Raw genomic sequence first — 22,024 nt, forward strand, 5'->3', positions numbered from 1 at the left:
TTGAAAGACTCGTTGCTGTCCCTGTCCAAAGTCCTCCTGGTTGTGTTGCAGATCAAGATGATACCTGACGATTTCAGCTGCAAGTCTGCTGACCCCCCCCCCCCCCCCCGCCTGGGCTGTGTCCAGAGTTTTATAGACTCTGGAAACAGCCCAAATGCATTTATTAATTATTACAACTTAAAATGTTCACCCGGCACAGCCAGAAGAAGGCTGGTCAACCCTCCGAGCCTGGTTCCTCTCTAGTTCCTCTTCTTCCTAAATGTCAGCCCCTCTTTGGGAGTTTTTGCCAGCCACTGTGCTTCAACACTGGTGTTGTTTGCTCCTTGGGGTTTCAAGGTGGGTGTTTTGTAAAAGCACTTTGTGAAAACTGCTGATGTAAGGGCTTTATAAATAAATTTCATTTCATTTAACTGATCATTGTGACTGATTATCTTAGAATTGTAACAAATAAGTGTGACAACTGCGCCCTCTGCTGCCTCACCTCCCCCTGCAGCAGACAGGCTCCAGCGTTCAACGTCACTGGCCTTCTGACACCACCGCCCATCTCATTATACATTTCACCTGTGTCTTGTTTAGGGCACCTGGTTCTCATCCTCATCATTCCCCCCAGTATATATGTTCCCTCTGCTTCCCCTGTCTTTGTGTGTTATTGTCTCTCTTCGTTAATAAGAGTGCTGTTAAGCTTCGCCGCTGTTCCTACAATATTAAACACAGTAAATACGCATCGCCTTGTTCTCCTGCTCCTCCTTCCTCGAAGCCATTACAATAAGGTTATGAGTGTCTTCAAAAATGTTTAGTAGACAGTTGATGAACCTTTTATCTGAAGGTAACGTCATTGTGAAGAGCCAGACATTCTTAGCTTTATCGTCATTTCTTCTACAACATAGTTAAATGCAGCAGTCTTTCATTGCCCCCTTGTGGTCAGCTGAAATCATGACATGTGGCAGCATTCTGGTACGCCACTGGAGTACAAAAAACAGATTCAAAGACAAAAAATGGAGATATCAAAACAATAGTTTGAACCATCTTTCATCACTATCTCTATCAAATAAAGATTACAGTGGGGAAAATATGTATATTATGTTTTAATGTAAACCTGCTAAATTAATATGGTGTAGTAACCTGTATACAGGTTACATAATGTACATACCCAAGAAACTTGGGTTGGGATGTCATTGGCTAGTTATTTCTACTTCAATTTGCACGTTGTCCATCGAAGCACGAGGACTTGAGTGAAAAAACACACGAACAGATTAAGAGGGCACAAAAAAGTAGTTTAAGCGATGTAATTGCAGTGTGCACTATTTGCAACAGAAGAATTTCAATTCGATCCGGCTCCACAAACAACCTTCATAGGCACCTAAAAACAATTTATACAACAGCCTGTTGTCAATGACCAAGCTACTACTTATGATGGACCTAGTTCTTCTGCCACCTTTGAGCGTGGGACTTACGCTTCTGCGCCCATGAGGACCGCCTCCAATTCTCAGACAACCCCAAAACCTGCCACCAAGACCTCTATGGACCAGTATATGCCAAAGTCCTTCACCCCAGCAAAACAAAGAAAGATAGATGAAGAATGAGCCAAAATGGTTGCTATTGACTTCCAACCATTTTCAGTTGGACTCTGTTTTCAATCCATCTTATGTTCCTCCAAGCAGAAAAGCACTATCTAAAAAATAGTTCCTCAAATATATGAGAAGGTACAAGCCACACTGAAGGAAAGAGTTAAAAGGGCACCAGCAGTTTGTCTCACTACCGACTGCTGGACTTCTAGGGCAACTTGAAGCTTCATGTCTACAACATCCAATTTTGTTGAGAACTACAAGATTATATCCTGCCTGCTACACTGTTCTGAGTTTAATGATCGGCACACGGCTGAAGACCTGAAGACCGGAAAGTAATCAGAATTTCTGTGGGCAGCAGAGGTTTTCCACAGGAGCGCATCAAGTGCAGAGAAACTGAAAGAAACAAAACGGTAAATGGGGATTACAGAGTTGTGGCCTAAAGTGGATTACCCAACCAGATATAATTCAACTTATTATATGTTGAAGTGCTTTCTTGAATCTAAGGATACCATAATCTCCACTCTGTAACAGTTGACCCTCTCACGCCAGCAGAATAGGACTTTGTGCCAGAGGCATCCCAGGCCTTGCAACTCTTTGCATGGGTCACTGTTGAAGTTAGCGCAGAACGGTAAAATAGTTATCATTTTTATAATATTATTTATAAGTTTTTAGGCAAAAATGAATGATGGAACAGACCTTGTGCTTGAACATTAATACTATTTTAAATGAAGGTTATTATAATGCATCAGTAGAGAAGATACGTGATGGCCTCAGAAGGGTTAATCCTCACTAAAGGCCTTCAGCGAGTCACTGCTAACTTCCACAGAACCACAGCAACTACTGACCCAGTAACTAGGTTAGTGGATTCTCTCTATGTGTCGATGGTATGCAGGTTGCAGAGGATGGAATATAACCACCTCCTATCAGAGGCAGAGGCACTGGACCCGATCAGAGTCAGCGGCACTGGACCCGATCAGAGGCTGCGGCACTGGACCCTATCAGAACCGGCGGCACTGGACAACAGGTTAGAAAAAGAAGATTTTGGTTAGGCTAGAGCCGCTGGTGAGGCGTTCCAAAGCATTGTAAGAGCAGCAGGCAGAGTTGACCTTTATCAACCAGAATAAAGTCTGCAATTTGGAGCATGTCTGATGAAATGGTAGCTAGAGGTGTTGCTTGAAGGAATCCATCTTGCTGATGCCATCATCTAGGTGAGGCCTTTCCATGAAGGAGCCACTGGGAGAAATGGGATCAGTGCCGCAAATGGAAACCGGCCTTCTTGAACGCTAACTTACCATGAAGGAGGACCAGTTGCTCTACTTTTTTATAGGGAGGGGGGGCAAGGCAGCGACTTATTTTCATGGTTTACTGAATACCTTAGGCCACAAACCTGGTTCCACCTATAGTAGTTACATAGAGAGTATGCAAACCTTTAAAATACTGCCCTGCTTACACCTCAAAATAATTGTATTAACCTGTTATTTACTCAGTTGTTCTGTGTTACAGTTTGACAGTTTTAGTTTGGGCATTTTGGGCATTTTTTGGTTGCTGAGCATTGTTATATTGTCTTCTCAATATTATACATGGTTCAACAGTATGTTGTCTTTTATTGTATTTATATAATAATTCAGAATTGATTTTCTAATTAAATCAGATATTGTTTGGATACAATGACATTGTCATGAAATGTTAAACGAATAAATACTTTATGACTATTCACAACTTAAGTATGACCATTACACAAACATTATTATGGGCATTATATAGTAGTTTACACATCAGATAATTCTACTTAAAACATGTATTTATTAATATCAGTCTGGTCATCCTCCGGCCTGAACCTCAGGTGATAGTAATTATTGAATAGCTATTTGTGATTGACATGGGCAAGAACCAATGAGAATCCATTTCAGAGTTGATTTAGTGAAACAGGAAATACTATAGAACGAAGAGCCATTTCGGAGCCAAATGAGGCGGCTCCACTATGTGACAAAGTGCCCATCATTAGTACCTTCCGGTCCTTTTTGGCATACGGAACCTCGCTACGTACACACACAGCAATGCCAAATGTCAAGCAAAAACACAGGTAAAATGACCCATGAAAACCAAGTTTATCACGAGGCTTTACGATCGTGTCGCTTTGGGTTCCCCTTTGATGCAAATTTGGCCCACGGTATGTGAATACGCCAGTACTGTTATTCAACAAATACCTATGGGATGGATCTTATTTGTCTCTTACTTCCTTGTTCTGTGTTAGTTGGGAGATTCCCATTTTATCTTGTGGGCGTTCAACGTCTCTAGGGGATTACCCCAACTCCCCTTTTCACCACGGTTGAGAATGCTGTTCGAAGACAGACGTGTTTACACCCAACCAAATTATGTAGCCTACTCTCGTGGTACAATGTCTTGTTGGCAGACAACCTGAGGGCTACGTCTCTGACCATTTTCCATGTACATCTCCATTTAAGAGGGCTGCATTTGGGTGAATTCCCTTTATATCATGGGCCATGTGTTTGGTGCACTGCGTTTTCCATGCATCCCGACTGATTGAACGTTGAGCCTCGCCCTCGTAATGCCCCCCATAACGGTTGTGCCACATTTAAACAGGAATGTATACCGATCAGGGAAATGTACACTGGGTCAATAGACTATTCTGCCGTCTGGTTTATAACTTAAGCTGGGCGGCAAATCAATAATTACATTGCATATCTGGGGGAAACCGTACAGCAGCTCTCCAACCCCATTAAAGGGGTGTTAAGATATCACAACAGCATCACCGTATGAACGGAGCGACTGTTAAGATGATCTCCCATCTTTTAATGGTTCTGGAAATCGCGTCAGTCCGACGTGCGGTTCTGTCGCTCCAGCATCAAGGCTAGGGGCGGAGAATGCGCGGGGAATTCCCGGACGACATTCTCTCTGTACAATCAATCGGTCTACGTATTTCAGTGTAGGGAGTGGAACTGTCAGTCATTCAGCTGGAGGTTCTTGGTCAGACAGTACCCATGATAAGGGTGAGCACACACAGAATGGATGGTAAGTAACTACTATTACTAGAATGTGACTAAAGCGATTGCTAAGGGATGATTCTGTTTACGTCTTGAACGTCATCATTATGGCCACGAGTTCAGCGCGGTATTTTTTTTTTGTAAAGGTACGACTGTTAAAGTGTCTACATTTGGGTTGTCTTTGACATTATTAAGATGATCTGAGGCGTTGTTGTGTTTATGATTAGCAAATGGAAATTGACAATTGCAGCGGTTTGCTTAGGCTACGTTTTATTATAGGGTGAATGTTTAACACGATTTTTATAACATATTGCCATCTATAGCGTACCTAATATATATTAGGTAAGTACATGTGTATGTTAGATAGGCTACAGTTTGTATATATTTATTTACAAATATATACAAATATGACTAGCATTCGAGTCAAATTAAACTGAATGGACTCCAAAAAGAAAGATGTAATTTCTCATTGTAATTAGATATCTCAGATTTGTGTCTTCAAACTTTGCTTTAAAATATTATTAGTATTATTTTCCAAACAGACGCAGCTTGAAAACATAATAAATTATACAAAAACACTGGATCCCCATAGGACGATAATTATCAATTAGATAACTTTGGACTACCGTATGCTATCGAAAAAAGTATACAGATTCTGCACGATAACTGTGAGGAAGCATTATATTTACTCGGAAATCTGTCACGTAGTCATCTGACAGGTGACTCATCTACGGGCCCGAAAACCACTATTGTAAATATCTAATTCGGGTTAGATATCGCACAGTCACAACGTTTTCACTTTCTTTCTTCGATAACTTAATTTTGACTACTGCCTCTGTTTCCCGCAGCACTCATGCCCTCGATGCTGGGACACCGCCAAAGCATGAGTAAGTACATGGAGCCAGAGAGGTTGGCTCATCTGTAGAGGCAAATTGTTTACCTGCCTACACACGTTGCAGCTCCTAAATGAGGGTTACTTAAAATATCACTCTCACACTGTGTTTGTGTGTGTGTGTGTGTGTGTGTGTGATAAATTCTCTACATTCACTTCCTTGATGGTTTTCGCTTGTCAGATAAAGCAAGAGTTTGTAAATGCTTTAGTAGTATGGAGATTGTGTGTGTATGTGTGTGTGTTCCAGGTGAGGGTTTAGCAGCAAGAGGTGGTAACATACGATAACGTTTTTGTAGGTGGGGTTGGTGTAGTGTGTGTGTGTGTGTGTGTGGTAACCACGTTGAACGGACAGGTGTCTGAAAACACCCGGTGTCATGATAAGGTGGAATGTCTCAAGTATGTCTGTGTGTGTGTGTGTGTGTGTGTGTGTCTGGCTGTGATGAGGTGAGGTTTAGGTCTAGGTCAGGTTCACTAGCAGTCCAGGTGTGGTTGACTGTCAATTAGGTCACCAAGGCCTGAAGGAGTACGTGTTCTCAATGAGCTGAACCTCTCACGACAAGGCAAGGCTCAGTTCAGATGGAGTACAGCTGATTCAGGAAGTACACGTAAATTACAGTTCTACGGGGAATACAAACATTATTATTTATTTTGACTTCTCTCTGAACTCAAGAGTAGAACCTATTTAAGACTAGATTGTTATTTATTTATTATTCACATATAATTTCTTGAGTTGACCACCTTTAATTCAAATTGTCCCCGGTTCTGAGTTTAAGTAGACAGTATATTTTAAGAAAGATTCTCAGAATTTCTCACATATTTCTGGAAGAAATTATCCATAGGGTTGGTTCCATCGTCCGTTAGCTTTGCCTATTGTAGCTCTTTAGTGTTTGTGTGAGTATGAATCTCTAAATATACCTTTTCCTCCTGTGTTGTGTGACCTTGTGTTTGTGCGCTGTCGTGTTTGTGTTGTCGTGTTTTACTGTGTTCTGTGGTTTTGTGTCATGCTGTTTTGTGTTGTTTTGCTGTGTTTTGTTGTATTGTCCAGTGGCAGAGCCAAGCGTTAATATATTCGAGCAGCCCAAGCAAAGAGGCATGCGCTTCAGGTACAGATGTGAGGGTCGCTCAGCTGGCAGCATCCCTGGGGAGAGAAGCTCAGAGAACAACAGGTCCTACCCCACCATCCAGGTGAGCAGCAACCCGTAGCCCAGGGCAACCCGTAGCCCAGGTCGTTGAGTGGCCCGTACCTCGCCAAGATAGGGTTTCGGCTAAATAACAGGGTTGTATCCTGGAACCAGGGCCGGCTCCAGGCATAAGCCACATAAGCGTTCACTTGGGGCTCCGGACCGCTGGAGGGCCTACAACCACTAGGGAGCCCTCGACCGATAGGGGAAAGGGGCCCCCAAAAGGCTAGAGCTGGCCCTGCCTGGGACCATCCATGGCCGAATTTATGCATGGACGACTATGGTCGCTTTGTATGAATGTGTCTTTACCTCTCTACATTTATCAGACCACGCAGATGAAGCTCAGGCATACTCTGTTCATGTAGTTATATACGGTAGCATAATTAATTCGTCGCAGCAACCTCCAGCATTTGTTCAAAGTCGCCTACTACCCCCCCCCCCCCCCCCCCCCCCCCCAAAAAGAAAACGGGGGTAGAGTTCAACATGTGTAATACAGCTATTTATAAACCAGGCAACCATGAGCAGGGTTCTGACATCCTGTTGTCAGGGGAACAGGATGCTTGCTTGAAGCCCTTTAGCCGTGGCACGTTGGCCGTACTAGACCACAACCCTCTGTGGCGCCTGAATACTATTACAGATAAATTAGCGGCACAAATGTGTCAGTGAACATGCTGTTTTGCATGATAGCCACAGTACATTTAAAAAAAAAAAGGAGTGGGGTGTGGTGGCGGCGGGGTTGTTTTTGGACTTCTGAATGCTCCTATGCACAGACCGTATGGGCTTGTGTGCCTGGATGCAGACCCGTACCTGAGAAGTGACAATCGCTGCCATACCGTTTACCAACATTATTGTCTTTGTCATACCTGTGGTGAAAGGTCTGATGTCGCTGTGGCTCTCCACCAATCAACATTCAGTGCTCAGTCCACGCAGCTCATAATAATATAATTAATAAGGCCCAAGGGGGGGGGGGGGGGGGGGTCTGTTAGATGCAGTGCCAGCTCTAGCCTTTTGGGCACCCTAAGCAAAATTAGATTTGGGGCCCCCTATCGATCAGGGGCCCCCAAACCCTAGATATATGGCCTGTGTAGCGTGGCATTGGGCTGTTAAGGCGCAACGCAGTGTGCCAGGATGCAGCCATAAACCCTTAAGTGCCTTATTGCTATTACAAACTGGTAACAAGCGCTATAAGAACTGTAACACTCTTATTTAATATTGTACATGTGGTATAAGGTCTCGTATACCGTAGCCAATCAGCCAATCCGCGTTCAGCATTTGCACCATCTGGTTTATAATAAGGAAGTAAGCATGAGGGAGTGTTGTAGGACCGATGCAACAAGATCTGGCCACAAATCAACCCAGATGCCTTATTGTTGTTTTAAACTGGTTTTCCAATGTGACTACTTTTTTGTCGTAGGTATACAGTCTGACAGACAATGGCTTTCAGCCAGTCGTTTTTCTGGGCTTGAATCACCCAGGTTAAAACGGCTGTGCAATGTGACTATATTCCTTTGACAGAAAAGGTAATACTCTCTCCTCTTCCTCCACTTCTTTAATCAAACGTCTAACCTTCTTGTCTTCGCTGATCAGATTATGGACTACTGTGGAAAAGGTAAAGTGCGCGTTACCCTGGTAACCAAGAACGAGCCCCATAAGCCCCACCCCCATGACCTGGTGGGCAAGGACTGCAAGGATGGATTTTATGAAGCAGAGTTCGGACTAGAACGCAGGGTCATCGCGTAAGTTACCCCACATTTTGACTGTCCTTTGCATCGTCACCAGTCTCTTGTCACTTTCATAAATATTTGTACTCTTTTTGTAATATTTTTTACTCTTCTACATGCAAGCATGTCGCTGATACCTGTGTTTCTCTTGTGAAGGTGTGAACTTACTCTTTAAGCCTCAGCACAGATGCAAAGACACCCACACACACATTAGTCCAAATATCCCCCCCTTGCTGTAGTAAAATAACTCCTCCGGTATCAGCGCTGTACCCATTTATCTGTGTAACCGCTTGGTTGATACATGCTGACCAGGTTTTGCCCTCAGACACTTAGTTTCTCATCTCCCTATGTGTCACGTACAGTTTCCAGAACCTGGGCATTCAGTGTGTTAGGAGGAGAGAGGTAAAGGACGCCATCTTGCAGAGGATGGCCCGAGGGATCAACCCCTTCAATGGTGAGTGTCTTCTTCCCCCTTCCCTCACCCCCCTCACCCCCTCACCCCCCACTCACTCACCCGTTTGTTTGACCTCTGCCTCCTTTTCAGTCTTTCAAACATCTTACACATACATTCACAGTGAGAAGATTTCATTTAAACTACATGGCCACCAGTGTTCTAAACAAGAGGCCAGACAGAGCTGGGTTTGTCCGTTTCCTCACAGGAATTTCTATCAGTGACACTTCGCAGAGTGACATTGTTGTCTCGGTTACAAAACAGGAGTTAACCTAGTTCTCCTTTCTAGACTATTGTGCAAGTCAGTGTGTGTGTGTGTGTGTGTGTTTTGTTTGTGTGTGTGTGTGTGTGTGTGTGGAGTTGTGTGCCTGTGTGTGCGTGTGTGAATATCGGGAAAGATTTAGGGGATATTTGGTAGATTTTCACACAAGGTCCAACCAAGATCGGGCTTCCTCATTTGATCTGTCCTCACTGAACTGGAGAGATGTGGGGAGCTTCCATAGTGAGTGCCTCTGAACCCATTAGGTTTAACCGCCTATCTCAGGGAAAAAATGACAGATTATTCATCTTGCCAGTGTGGGGATTCACCACCCAGCCTGTGTGTGTTTGTGCGTTGTAAACTGTAAACCTGAATACTGATGCAGAGTTTGTGATAACATTAAAAGCCTGAATTACTAGAGGGCTGTGCCACCTTTTAATAACTTTCAGTCCTAGAGCTGGCATAGGAGAAAAATCAAACAGAAGTTGTTTACAATGTCCAATAGTTCAGGGACAGAAGCTGTTGTCTGTGTATAGATATCATACCCATGATTTACAAACAGACAAAAAGGTGAGCCAGAAATGTATTATTATTTCTATTATAAAAAACTATTTATTCCAATCTTGATCTTTAGGTTCCTTACTAATGTGTCATTGGCTTAATTTAGTTTTTATTTTATTTCCAAACTCATTAATATATAGTGGACATTCATTTATAATGACTTAAGAGTGAACCTCTGGGCACCTTCATGTGCTTTAAGAAATGCGGACCAAACTCATACTGTTGCAGTAGCCAGGGTTCTGCCCTGAAGGTAGACCTATGAACACAGGAAGGTGTCATTTTACAAACCCAGAAGTCAACTGTGTCACAGTCCTTTTGTAGGTCAATAGATGAAGCAGCACAATTCAGTTTTTCATCTAAAGTATTTACAATGTAATTTCCATCCAGTAAGATTGTGGTAACGACAGTATGCCTCGGCATAAACCCTGATTGGTGCACATTTAAAACACAGTTCTCTGAACGAACGGAGCATGGCTGAACATCCACCAATGCTTTTGAAGTCTCAGCAAGACACGCGATTTTAGAAATTAAGGAACAGATGTTAACAGCGCTAGTGTACCCAGCCTTATGGAGAGGAATAAAACAAGCTGTTTTCCACGCGGTAGGAAGATCTGAGGCCAGGGTTCGATTTAACAGACTGGTTCTAAAGCAGGGTCCCAAACCCCCGTGGCAATTGGGCCTTGACGTTATGAACGCCATGCGTTACCAACTGACCGATGGAACCGTTTTTCCTTAATGGAGTGGATTACTGTTAAAGACACTGGACCAGTGGTTTGAAAAGGAGCAGGCTTACCTTCAGCGTGAGCATACACACCTGAGGGTTATCTTAGAGCAAGTTCCAGTTCCACTATGCAATTTGTCAATATCATGTAAAAAACGAGTTTGTGAAGTTCCCCTTTGTTATGAAGCTGCGTGCATCCTCACTGGATGATGGGTGTTCTCCAATCTAATGGACAGGTCGTAAAATAGCAGAATAATCCCCACTGCAGAAACCCACCTAGGTCTGTCCTGAGCCCCTCGGCACGGTGAGCTGCCAGATGATCCGGGAGGGTAAAGACAGGTTTGGGATGCCCACGTTGAGGCAGAGTTGCAAGTTCACAAATGACAGCTGAACACACATGGGGAACAAGGGAAGATTAACTAAATTAATCCTTCAACTGTCAGTTTCTACCAATGGCATTCCTTCCACACGACTTGTCATCCTACCAGATGAAGGCTGATTGGATGAGACAGCACTTCTCCCTTGCCTGTGGTGAGAACAGGCAGAACCAGGACTAGTACAAGTTGTAGTACCGGTAGTAGTGGCAGCAATAATCATAGTAGTAGATAGTAATAGTAGTAGAAGTAGTGGTAATAGTAGAAGTAGTTGTAGAAGTGAAAGTAGTCATTGAAAAAGTAGTAGGAGTAGTAGTAGTTAAATGCATAAAGGACATGATTGAAAAGAAGATGTATGGGACCTTACCAGGTATCACAGATGTATGGGACCTTACCAGGTATCACAGATGTATGGGACCTTACCAGGTATCACATATGTGCTGGTGGTGTTGCAGAGCTACAATAGCTGATGTCCCAGGTAGTGGAGACATTATCCCTTGGTGACATTATCACAGCAGTGTGGCTTAGCATTACTCCAGTTTCATCTGATATCCCATATAGTAGAGACACTACCCCTTGGAGACATCACAGCAGTGTTGCTTAGCGTGACTCCAGTTTAAGCTGATGTCCCAGGTAGTGGAGACATTATCCCTTGGTGACATTATCACAGCAGTGTTGCTTAGCATTACTCCAGTTTCATCTGATATCCCATGTAGTAGAGACACTACCCCTTGGAGACATCACAGCAGTGTTGCTTAGCGTGACTCCAGTTTAATCTGATGTCCCAGGTAGTGGAGACATTATCCCTTGGTGACATTATCACAGCAGTGTTGCTTAGCATTACTCCAGTTTCATCTGACATCCCATGTAGTAGAGACACTATCCCTTGGTGACATTATCACAGTAGTGTTGCTTAGTGTGACTCCAGTTCCGTCTGATGTCCCAGGTAGTGGAGACATTATCCCTTGGTGACATTATCACAGCAGTGTTGCTAGGCGCGTGTCTCAGTATTGTCTCACAATGTCATCCCAGTGTAGGGCCTAACCTCATCACATCATCTACTCAAAGTAGCCAGATTTGGACTGAGATTAATTTGGCCTTACGGGTCAATGTTGTAACACAGTTTAGGGGACAATGTGTTTATTCAGAAGGCACTGTGAAAAAATACTAGGACAGAGACAGTCTATACACTTTATGTGTTTGGTGAATAAACGAATGTGATCCGGAGTAAACAAGGCCACACTAGAATAACTTGTTTCTGGTCCAGCCTGTTGTTTCCAGGCTGCTGGTCCGTGGCAAGTTACTGCAGTAACATTTAGGAGGATACAATTTCACTTCTGCACTGAAACACAGCTGTTTCCTGTACACACTCACACACACACTCACACACACACTCACTCACTCTCACACACACACACACACTCACACACACACACACTCACTCACACACACACACGCACACACCTTTAACTTCCTGTACATAGACTACTAGATCTGCTTCTACACATGGCAACGGCTATTTCCAAGTGTGTGTGTGTGTAAGTCAGTTTATATGTGTGTGTGCAAGAAGATGACCACGCTTCTCTTTTTGCTAGCTGTGCCTGAAGTTTAAAATGTTAATAAAAAACTGAACTGTGAGTTAAAGTGGTCTGTCGGTTTTCGGGTAGGGAACGTTAAAAGTAAAATTCTCCTTTAAATGTAGACCAGGAAATGGAGAGTGGAAAGCAGGTCAGTGGAATCGGCCAGCTAAGGCTTTTCTCTGTAGACCTGGGATGACTTTCACATGTTACAAAAACTGGGTTGACAAAGAGCTACACTACAAGTCAGGTTAAATGAGTTGGCCCGCTAACTTGTAACCAGAAATCATTGTTGACTTCCTGGCTCAGTAAGAAATCTGAACTTTGGTATGGGTTTTTGGTTGTTGAGTCAGTTAAATCAAGACCATTTCAGCCTTTGCTCACAGCCAGGTGCATAGTTGTTGGCTAACTATTTGATTTTGCTTGTTACCATCTAGGTGTTGCCAGCTCTGAGTACGGTTTGAAGGTTATGTAAAGTTTTTACCTGCGGCTAGTGCCAAATGTCATTTACCTACTGGAGGAAAAATAGCAGAGAATAATTGTTTTGCCACATTTGACCTATCTGGATGTTGTCGTGTTGGGGTTTTGTATGTTGAAAAAATTAATTGGTTACATTTTCTTAACCTTTGTTCCCAGGTCTGGCGTATACGGCGTAGAAATTGTGTAGTTGTTTCTAATTTATAGACAATTCGAGATAGTATAAATCCTGCACTCACTAATATTGACCCCAACATTTTGTAACAGGCAATACAGAAAGTTCACAGGTCTCATAATCTGTCAAGCTCAAACCCTCTAGTGATCATCTGGCTTATATCTGAGTTGGGCCAACTTGAACCGATTATCCTTCTAACAAGTTAGGACAGTTCAGCTGGTTCGACAGCATAGCCTGGCCCGTGGTGTTCTGATTTAGAAATCAAATGTCCCACTTTATTTCTAAGAATCAGAACGAGTAGTGTTTGTTTTTTAATTAAAAAATTAATATGCTGTCAGACTGATGGTAGTTAATGTTATCGTGATTGGCGGCAGGAGGGTCTGGTGTGTGTGTGTGTGTGTGTGTGTGTTCGTGTGTGTGTACTCAGCAATTGGTAAGCACACAATGAGCAATGGACACCAAAGAGGAAGAAGCAGAGAGACAGACGAAAACTAAAACAAATGTACCCATTGATTCTGGCGCTAAATGCATGTATAGAATCACACCCAATGGAACTTATTGAACCTTAATGAATTGGCTGGCCGGGTCCTGGTTCATTTATGTATCTGTTTTGCCATGATGTGAGAGCAGTTAACCAAAGGATTATAATTGTGGTTTGTAAGTAATGAATCATCAGGGGTGACGTAGATGTGTTAGCGGTGAGGTATCTAACACCTGCCTCCACCGTCTCATTGAACTTGCCACCCTCACCCTCTCTCACCCTCACCCTCTCTCACCCGCCCTCTCTCACCCCTTTTTTTATGAGAACTCTCCTCAACCTGCTTAACCTCTCTTTACCTTGTGCTTGTCTCACACACACACACACACACACACACGCACGCACAGTTCTGTATTTCAGCACATACGTACGCTGGATTTGAGTGAGGTCTGGCGATTTAGTGCCACTAAAAAACCCTAAAGTGTGTAACGCAAGGCAAGCTCCTCCCCTTGTGTCTCCCCCAGTGTTTCCCTACCACTGAGGACCGTTGTCATCTCCCCCACTGCCCACCCTTTTCCCTTCCTCCCTCTCATTCTCTGTTCTTGGTGGTTTTAACCAGCTACGTCAACTCCCCTGTCTCCCCCCTACTCTACACCTAGCCACGCTTCCCCCTGACCATGCACCCCTCCCACTGTCGATTCAGAAGTCGTCATTTCCATCTGCCCAGACTCTGCCGAAGTGTCACGGCAGCGAGTGCGTGGGCCGGCCAGCCTCCGGGGCTGACGAGAGAACCCGGGGAGGGAGAAGCATGAAGAGAAGCGTTTCGCCGTTGTGACTCACCGTCCGCTTTTATGAAAGTGACACGTTTGGGGGTGTAACACGTTTTGGGTTGCTGAACCTCTATGGCATGCGAGCGTGTGTGTGTGTGTGTGTGTGTGTGTGTGTGTGTGGGCCGGAGGGAGGTCTATGTTCCTGTGTGTGGGTGCATGATTAGGCCCAAAGTCTCTGTGGACTGTGATGTTTCTGGTTGTGTGTGAGACTAGGGGAAACCTCCCACGACCCTCCGCTCAGAGCTCCATGTTTACTGAGGTGTTATTTGTCTCTCTCCCTCTTTAAAATATGCACGCCCTCCCTCTATTTCTCTCCTTCTTTCAGTTATGTCAGAACCTTCTCTATCTTTATCTCAGCCTGTCTTGGTGTTTTATATTAAACCCCCCCTTCGCTCTCTTTTTCGGTGCCAACCAGTTTGCCTTTTTCTGTCTCTTGAGAGAACAGGTTTAATTTTCCTGTGGTGCTGTCACTGGGTGGAAAGTAGCTGCCTACTTGTCAGTCACGTGTTCGACCATTGAACAAGGTCATGGCATCAGATTCCCCACCTCCCCTGTAACAAAATTACTGAAAATAATATTATTTTTTGTACCATACTAAATGTATGCAGTCAATAATGTGTGGAGTAAAGGTTAAGGTTACGTTTTTCTGGGTTGGACGTTAAATATTTTGGTCTCCACAGGGATAATAAAACGTGTGTCTTTGTGGAGTAGATGCTTGGAGATTTGACAAAATGTATTGGCAGAAATGCAAACACTTTCCCAGGAGTTTAGTTGGTATTAAGCCATTGCAAGTGGTGGGCAGGAGGTTGAGTCAGAACAGAAATTTGACAGATGGCAGCTAGCTTGGAGCCACGGTACTGGGGAAAAAACCATTCAGGAGAAGGGATGTCTTGGTCATAACTGACTGATTGATCTGTGTGTCCATGTAGTGTCTCGGGAAGAGTTGCTACAGACGGAGGAGTACGACCTGAACGTCGTGCGTCTTTGTATCCAGGTGTTCCTGCAGGATGACAGCGGAAACTACACTCGCGCCCTCAACCCCATCGTCACTAACCCCATCTACGACAACAGTGAGTATTGCCAGGCTGTAACACGTGTCTCACAATATTGCTGATTACAATGCAGTTTCTGTTGTGCTAGCTTGAATGGTGAATAGCTAAGCTAACGCTTGCGAAACTCTCTTTTATGTCCCGAGTGAGTGCACATCAGGGAGGCTAATACTAGCTAGCAAAGTTTTGTGTAACTAACCTTAAATAACTGTGCCTGACCAGACACTTATTTCCAACTGAAGCCAAGTGGGCAGAACAAGTAGCTCAGTGGGCGTGCCAAGCACAAGCAAGAACATTTCTAGCTTGTGTTTGCATATTTCCATTTGAGAATGCCTACTCCGTGATGCATGTATATATAATAAATCAATTTGGTCTTGAACTCCTCCGAAAAAATTCATATTTTCAGAAATTTGGCAAAATCTGAAGTCTTCAAAACAATGCCTACTCTGTTTCTACATTTCTTTTTAAACATTATAATTTTGTTAACAGAAAACGTTATTCAAAACAAATGCTGAATTGTTTGTAAATCAACCAAAATTTGATCCAGTTTTGTTTTGCTTCATGCTCTGCTACTACGGACCACAGTGTTTCCTCTCTAAACCATATTTGGCGGGAAATAGAAATTACAGTGAAATGTTTCCTCCACGTTTGCACATCTTAGCCTAGACAGTGAATAGCCAGATTGATTTTAACTGTTACCAACCTCCCTCAAGATGAGAATAGTGTTAATAGTGTTATTAGTGAGAATAGTGAGGTTTACACTAGTACCAACCTCTTCTAGAGTACAGCATAGTGAGGCTACAGTAAGATAGCTTAAAGACTGCTATACATGATGATAGTGAGTTTAGTTAGCGTCCGCACCAGCCATGGCCAGGTTAACACCAGCTATCGCCAACCTTATCTAGATTACCGCATAACTACACTAATGCTATCTAGCACCAACTTTGTCTGTAATACAGCATAGCTAAGCTAATGCTATCTAGCACCAACTTTGTCTGTAATACAGCATAGCTAAGCTAATGCTATCTAGCACCAACTTTGTCTGTAATACAGCATAGCTAAGCTAATGCTATCTAGCACCAACTTCATCTGTAATACAGCGTAGCTAATATAATGCTATCTTGAAACAACCTCATCTTTAAAAAGCAGTGGCAAACAGTGACTATTTGAGCTAGGCCCTTAATTGCGGAAAAAGATCTGACGTCATACATAGTGAACTCAGATGCCTGTGTGTACAGAGCCTGACTTGAGTCCTTTTGTAGACCTACCGTATGTAGAAGACGCAGTTCTCTGATGACAGAGTTAAATGGCCCTAAGCCACGCCTCGGCTGTGGCTCATGGAAGCATCACGCGTACACAAAGGTTGCAAATATCAATAGCAGGAACCACGTTAGAACAAAGTACCATTGCGTCACAGAAACATTTGCCAAAAAAGTTACTGAAATAGTGGCAGAATAAATTCAACCACACAACTAATCACATTGTTTCAAGACCACCCACAGTAAATGCTGTCAGAGAGAAAAAAGTTGTGCGGTATTCGATTTCCTCCGGCATGCAATAAAAAGAACGCACCACAACAACAAAATGTTATGTACCCAGTACTTCCATTTGCAATTCATTACCTTTTGTTTTTACCACACAACCAGTGGTCTAAAGTTGAAATATTTTACACGTTGGATTCAAAATGATTCTCCTGTCCTTCTTTATGAAATGGATAATGAGCTGGTTCATGTAGTTTGTCTTTTGATTTTAAATCCAAAATAAGTTATTTTACGATTGAGTTCAAAGTCAGGGTCACAGTCGTGCCATTGCAATCCTTACATACAGTACACTCACATCAAAAAGCTAGCCAGCTAAGCTAGGCTCAAGCGTGAGAAAACAAGATAAGACTCGCTATTGGCTCTGAACTAGTGATGTATACTTAGGCCCTCTAGAGGGCCTTGAGGCATCACACAATTGTCCCACCTATTAAAAGACAATTTATGATTGGTTAATTCTACTGTCATTCCAAAATGCTGCTCTAATGGAAGTCAAAGTCAATGACATTGGCTGAGGGCCTAGCCAATAAGCATTGAGCCAAGCTAGATCATTTCTACCAAGACACTACCAATAAAATATTCTAAATGGATATTTTTTTCTCTTGGATATTAACCCTTCTTTTTTCAACACAAACTGAAGAAATTAAATAGGAAGATCATTACAATTAAGACAAGGCACTCTGAGGGCGTATAGGGCCCTGATGTTTCCCCACTGTTAAAAAGAAAACAGTGGATGAAAGCAAACGTGACTATTACACTAATGCAGTATTCAGTTCAAAGATAACCATGTTGTCTCAGAGATTTTGATATGTGACCTGACTGTTTGTAATATTGCCACCCTCTGTTTACAGAAAAAGAGGAAGCAAGCAGAGCACAAATCCAATATTAACATAAATGCGTTGAACAGACTGTTGCCATAGTTCACTTCCTCTCGCAATGCTTGTGATTTTGAATCTGATAAGAACTCTTAAAATGACTTCTCCCTCTGGTTAACTGCCTCGCTGTTTTTGTACAGAGGTTATCTTAGCATATACATACACACAGTGGAATACGCACACAAACTTTAAACCCCTTCTGCTCCTGCCTTTGTTCGTCAGGGGCTCCAAACACGGCTGAGCTACGCATCTGTCGGGTCAACAGAAACAGTGGCGGTGTGAAGGGAGGAGATGAGATCTTCCTGCTGTGCGACAAAGTCCAGAAAGGTAACACACGTGTCTACAAATGCAAACACCTTAAGACGTGTCTTAACACTTTAAGGCAAACGTTGACACAAATGTATGATTTCTAAATTCTCACCTTTCCACTGATTACAATGAAATAACTGGTCTCTTGTCATTCAGCATAGAAAAGCATGTCAGCCCCTCTGGGAGCATGCCAGGGTTGTGGACATTCTTTTCTATTTTGATTCCTGCAAGTTGGATGTGTATATTTAACATTACTTTCACGTTTTTTCATTCGTCCATACATCTCTCCATTTATCGATTCATCCATCTAAATCCAACCATTTATCCATATCTCTCATTCCTCAGTCACATTCCTTGTCCCTCCTTTTTTCGAATTCACTGCTTCATTTCCTAACTACTCCGTCCCTCCATCACCTCCTCCTCGCCAGATGACATCGAGGTGCGTTTCTTCTGCCCTGGCTGGGAGGCCAAGGGCTCTTTCTCCCAGGCAGATGTTCACCGCCAGGTGGCCATTGTCTTCAAGACCCCGGCCTACTATGACACGTCCATCACCGGCCCGGTTACGGTGCGCATGCAGTTGCGCCGTCCCACTGACCAGGAAGTCAGTGAGCCCATGGAGTTCCGATATCTCCCCGACGACAAGGGTGAGAACTGAAAAGACTCTATCAGTCAGTGACTTGAAGTATTTTTTGACTCCTTTCTTTTAGGTATGTTGCCTCCCTGATTAAATTATTTGGTATACTGATTTAATACTTTAGTCTGAAAAATTTAATTGTTCTTGTTCTATACCAGTTTGGAATCTCTCCCTGCCCTAAACATACCTGATGTAGCTCATGAAGGACTTGATAACCAGCTAATCGTTTGAATCAGGTGTGACAGGGCAGGGAGAGATCTAAAACATGCAGGGCAGGGGGGGCGCCCAGGAGCAGGGTTGAGAAACACTGTTCTGTACTATTGTTTTTGGTTGTTTATTTGGTCTGTAATTGAGTGTGTGTATTTCTGTTGTCTGCAGATCCCTATGGCTGCCAGGAGAAGAAGAGGAGAAGAGAGGTCCTGATGAAAACCTTACCTGGGTTTCTACCCCAAGGAATGAATCCAATGAACCGACCCAAGGCAGTTCCTCACAGTCCCATGGCCATGAGGTCAAAAGGTCAGCTTTGAACCCACAAATAAAATACGATTAAAAAAGGAGCTCAAAAATGTTGTGAGTTCTCTGTAAACGAGGACACTAAGTAGTACAGATAGCAACTCATTCTCCACACGATGAGGCTGACCATGACCTCTGACCTCTGACTCGAAGCAGCGGAGCAGTACCAAACGATCCCATTTTTACCAACTTGTGGATCTGATATGTGTGTGTGTGTGTGTGGAGTGTATGGCTGTGACACACGGGGCAACAGACCTGATTAAATTTGGCTCATGAAACACACTTTCAGCAGGGATTTACGTTTCTTCTGAATAAGTTCCGCGCAACTCCCCCGTTGACATCAACGCCCAAATTGCATTTCCATGAAAGTCCAAAGGACTTGTTGTTCGATACCGAAGGAACTTAAACACTAAACTCTCAACTTCCTCTTTTCCAGACACCACAAACTTGTTCATGAAACACCCGCCCAATAACATGCGCCAAAGCCCCTCTTCGGTGTACAACCATGTCTATCACCAACAGCAACAAAGCCCTAAACGCACAATGATGACGTCATCCAACCAGGTGTCCCTCAACCAGGTGTGGCAGCACACCAACCCACCCATATCCCTGGACAACATCCGGATTAACCCCTCGACAGGTGCCGGCACCAACCCGGCAAACGGGCCGCAGAACCAGCAACAGCAGGTGAACGTCTCCGGGCTGGGGTACCTCGGAGTGGAAAGCAGTGGGGGCGGCGGCGGCGGCGGCGGGGGTAACAGCCTGCCCCAGCTCAGCATCGTCGACCTGCAGTGTCTGGGGCCGGAGTCCGACCTCCAGGGTCTGTCGACGGGCCCGGCCCAGCCAGAGGGAGACCTCCAGCCACACCGCCTCCAGCAGCAGCACGGCCACCCCCCCCAGAGGAAGGAATCGCTCTGCTCCAAGGGCGTGGGGATCCAGGGGGGCCCGAGCCAGGGCCTCCAGGCTGGGTGGCCCAACTACGGCCCCCTCCCCACGGCCCAGAGCACTCTGAACGGGTCTGGAGGTGGTGGCGGGGCGGGTACACTGGGGCTTGGCTTTACCCTGGACAGCATGGAGAGCGAGGAGATCCTCCAAAGCTTTGTGGGTGAGGGGGTTTCTCAGAACACCTTCCAGCTGAAACAGGAACCCTTCACTGGGAGACAGGAGGGCCAGATGACCCCCTCTTGTTCCTTCTCCAACTCCGATGGCCAGCAGCAGTCTTACGCCAACCTCCTACCCCGGTCCATGGGTAACAGCAACAGCATCACCATGGAGACGATGAGACATGAAAGCACGAATAGCAACGGCAACAATATGCAGGCCCTCAGGAACTTGCAGAATCCCTTCAATGCAGCCAATGGAATGGGGCAAGACGGCCTCCATTTTGATAACCTGGCTGCTTGGGCTTATTACTCCCCCCAGCAGTGACTCAGTGACAGAGGGAGGAAAAACCTAGACCAGGCTTAGTCATTCTTCTAAAGTGAATCAGAAACTTGTGGAAAAGATAAAGATATTTTCTATAAATTCTTGGAATTGTTTTTTGTTATTATTTTCTTGTGAATAGTTTTTCGGGTTCAAGGAGCAAAGGGGTAAAATAAAGGAGTAGTGTTGTGTTGTTGTTTTTTTTTACGTAAAGAATACTCAAAGTGGGCGGACTACTTTACTTATCCCATTACATTTTAGCTGTAGGGGGTTATACTTCTCGTGACATTCAAGTGTTCCGCACTCTGACAGTGGCGTATGTTAGGTTGATAATAAGACTGTCTTGAACTGTTACGTCAACTGTTATGATCGCTGTTATGTAAGGTGTTATGACAGGATTACAGAGGTGTTCCCACAAGTCCACTTTGGGTAAACTGTTCAAGGTACTGTACATAGACAATAAAGCCATAGTTGAGAGTTTTGCACGTTACGTCCGTGCTTATGCTTGAACTCTCGAGTGGCAGTGTACTCAGATTCCCACAGAGGAAGTTTCTGGGAGTGTCCAGTCAGTCTGCCTGTTGGAATACTTCAGAGATACACCCTGGTTTCCTTCTTCTCCAGGTGAAGTGAGGGCCTCCCCATGAAAAGCATCTCAGTGTCGTAGCATTCATCCCGGATCAGTTTCGACCTTATTTAATCAGAATGCTTATTTAGTATGGACAAAACCCGCTGAACGCAAACTTAGCGTCCTGGCACACTCGTCCATCCAACCAATTCAGATTTCATTCCCTAGGTAGGACGGGGGACAATGCATCTCTGAAGTGTTTGCACAGGCCCAGTGACAGGTAGCACTGTGATATTCCCTGGTAGTGGCTATGTCATATTGTAATCACGTGCTATCCATCCCAGAGTTCTCAGATCGTTGTAAAGCGGATAAGACCGTGAGTCATCTGAAGGGGCAACCAGTTGCCCTGCACAGTGTCTAGGAGATCGGGCGCCCTTTTAATGCTGTGCGTATAGTAAATGTTGATGGTTTTTTTTTATCTTAAGTGAACAACGATTTTCATTCTAATGAACAATATGTTTACGCTTGTGATTCTTTGTTATTTTCATATATTTTTTAAAGCAATAATTTCTTAATAAAAAGGCTATTTTATTCCACACGAGTGTGATGTTTATTGTATTGAAAGTAAAGGACGCCATTTTTACCTCTTTTGTCCAGTAGAGGAAACAATCTGTTTCACGTGTTCTGTAAATTCAGATACTCAGAACTAACAGTTTTGTGTATCGACAAGAGTTTATATTTGCCATTATTCAGTAACTAATATTGGCGCTTGAAGATATGAGCTAATGTTGTTTAAACTAAGACAATATAAATGATCATTCATTTAGAGAGACCAGGCTGTATCAATGG

General features: G+C 43.9%; 1 protein-coding gene across 2 annotated transcripts; it reads left to right on the plus strand.

Annotated features, from left to right (window-relative positions):
- The first annotated feature begins 3,617 nt into the window (after positions 1-3,617).
- On the plus strand, positions 3,618-21,771 carry rel (v-rel avian reticuloendotheliosis viral oncogene homolog). Of its 2 annotated transcripts, none has more exons than XM_010867828.3 (10): positions 3,618-3,651; positions 5,422-5,460; positions 6,511-6,650; positions 8,234-8,382; positions 8,730-8,821; positions 15,200-15,340; positions 17,955-18,059; positions 18,470-18,685; positions 19,054-19,191; positions 19,625-21,771. In XM_010867828.3, the coding sequence occupies exons 1-10, from the start codon at positions 3,633-3,635 to the stop codon at positions 20,614-20,616; spliced, it is 2,031 nt and encodes a 676-aa protein (XP_010866130.2). In that variant the 5' UTR covers positions 3,618-3,632; the 3' UTR covers positions 20,617-21,771. The 2 variants fall into 2 exon arrangements, with proteins under 2 accessions (XP_010866130.2, XP_010866123.2); XM_010867821.4 differs by lacking the exon at positions 3,618-3,651 and adding an exon at positions 4,448-4,601.
- Positions 21,772-22,024: the final 253 nt, after the last annotated feature.

Source organism: Esox lucius, chromosome 5 (assembly GCF_011004845.1).
Source record: "Esox lucius isolate fEsoLuc1 chromosome 5, fEsoLuc1.pri, whole genome shotgun sequence".
Classification (NCBI taxonomy): Eukaryota; Metazoa; Chordata; class Actinopteri; order Esociformes; family Esocidae; genus Esox; species Esox lucius.

Coding starts and splice junctions, on each gene's coding strand:
- rel (XM_010867821.4), top strand. CDS start 4,571: ATGATAAGGGTGAGCACACACAGAATGGATG. Junction 4,602..5,421: donor GAGCACACACAGAATGGATG/GTAAGTAACTAC, acceptor TGTTTCCCGCAG/CACTCATGCCCTCGATGCTG. Junction 8,822..15,199: donor AGGGATCAACCCCTTCAATG/GTGAGTGTCTTC, acceptor GTGTCCATGTAG/TGTCTCGGGAAGAGTTGCTA.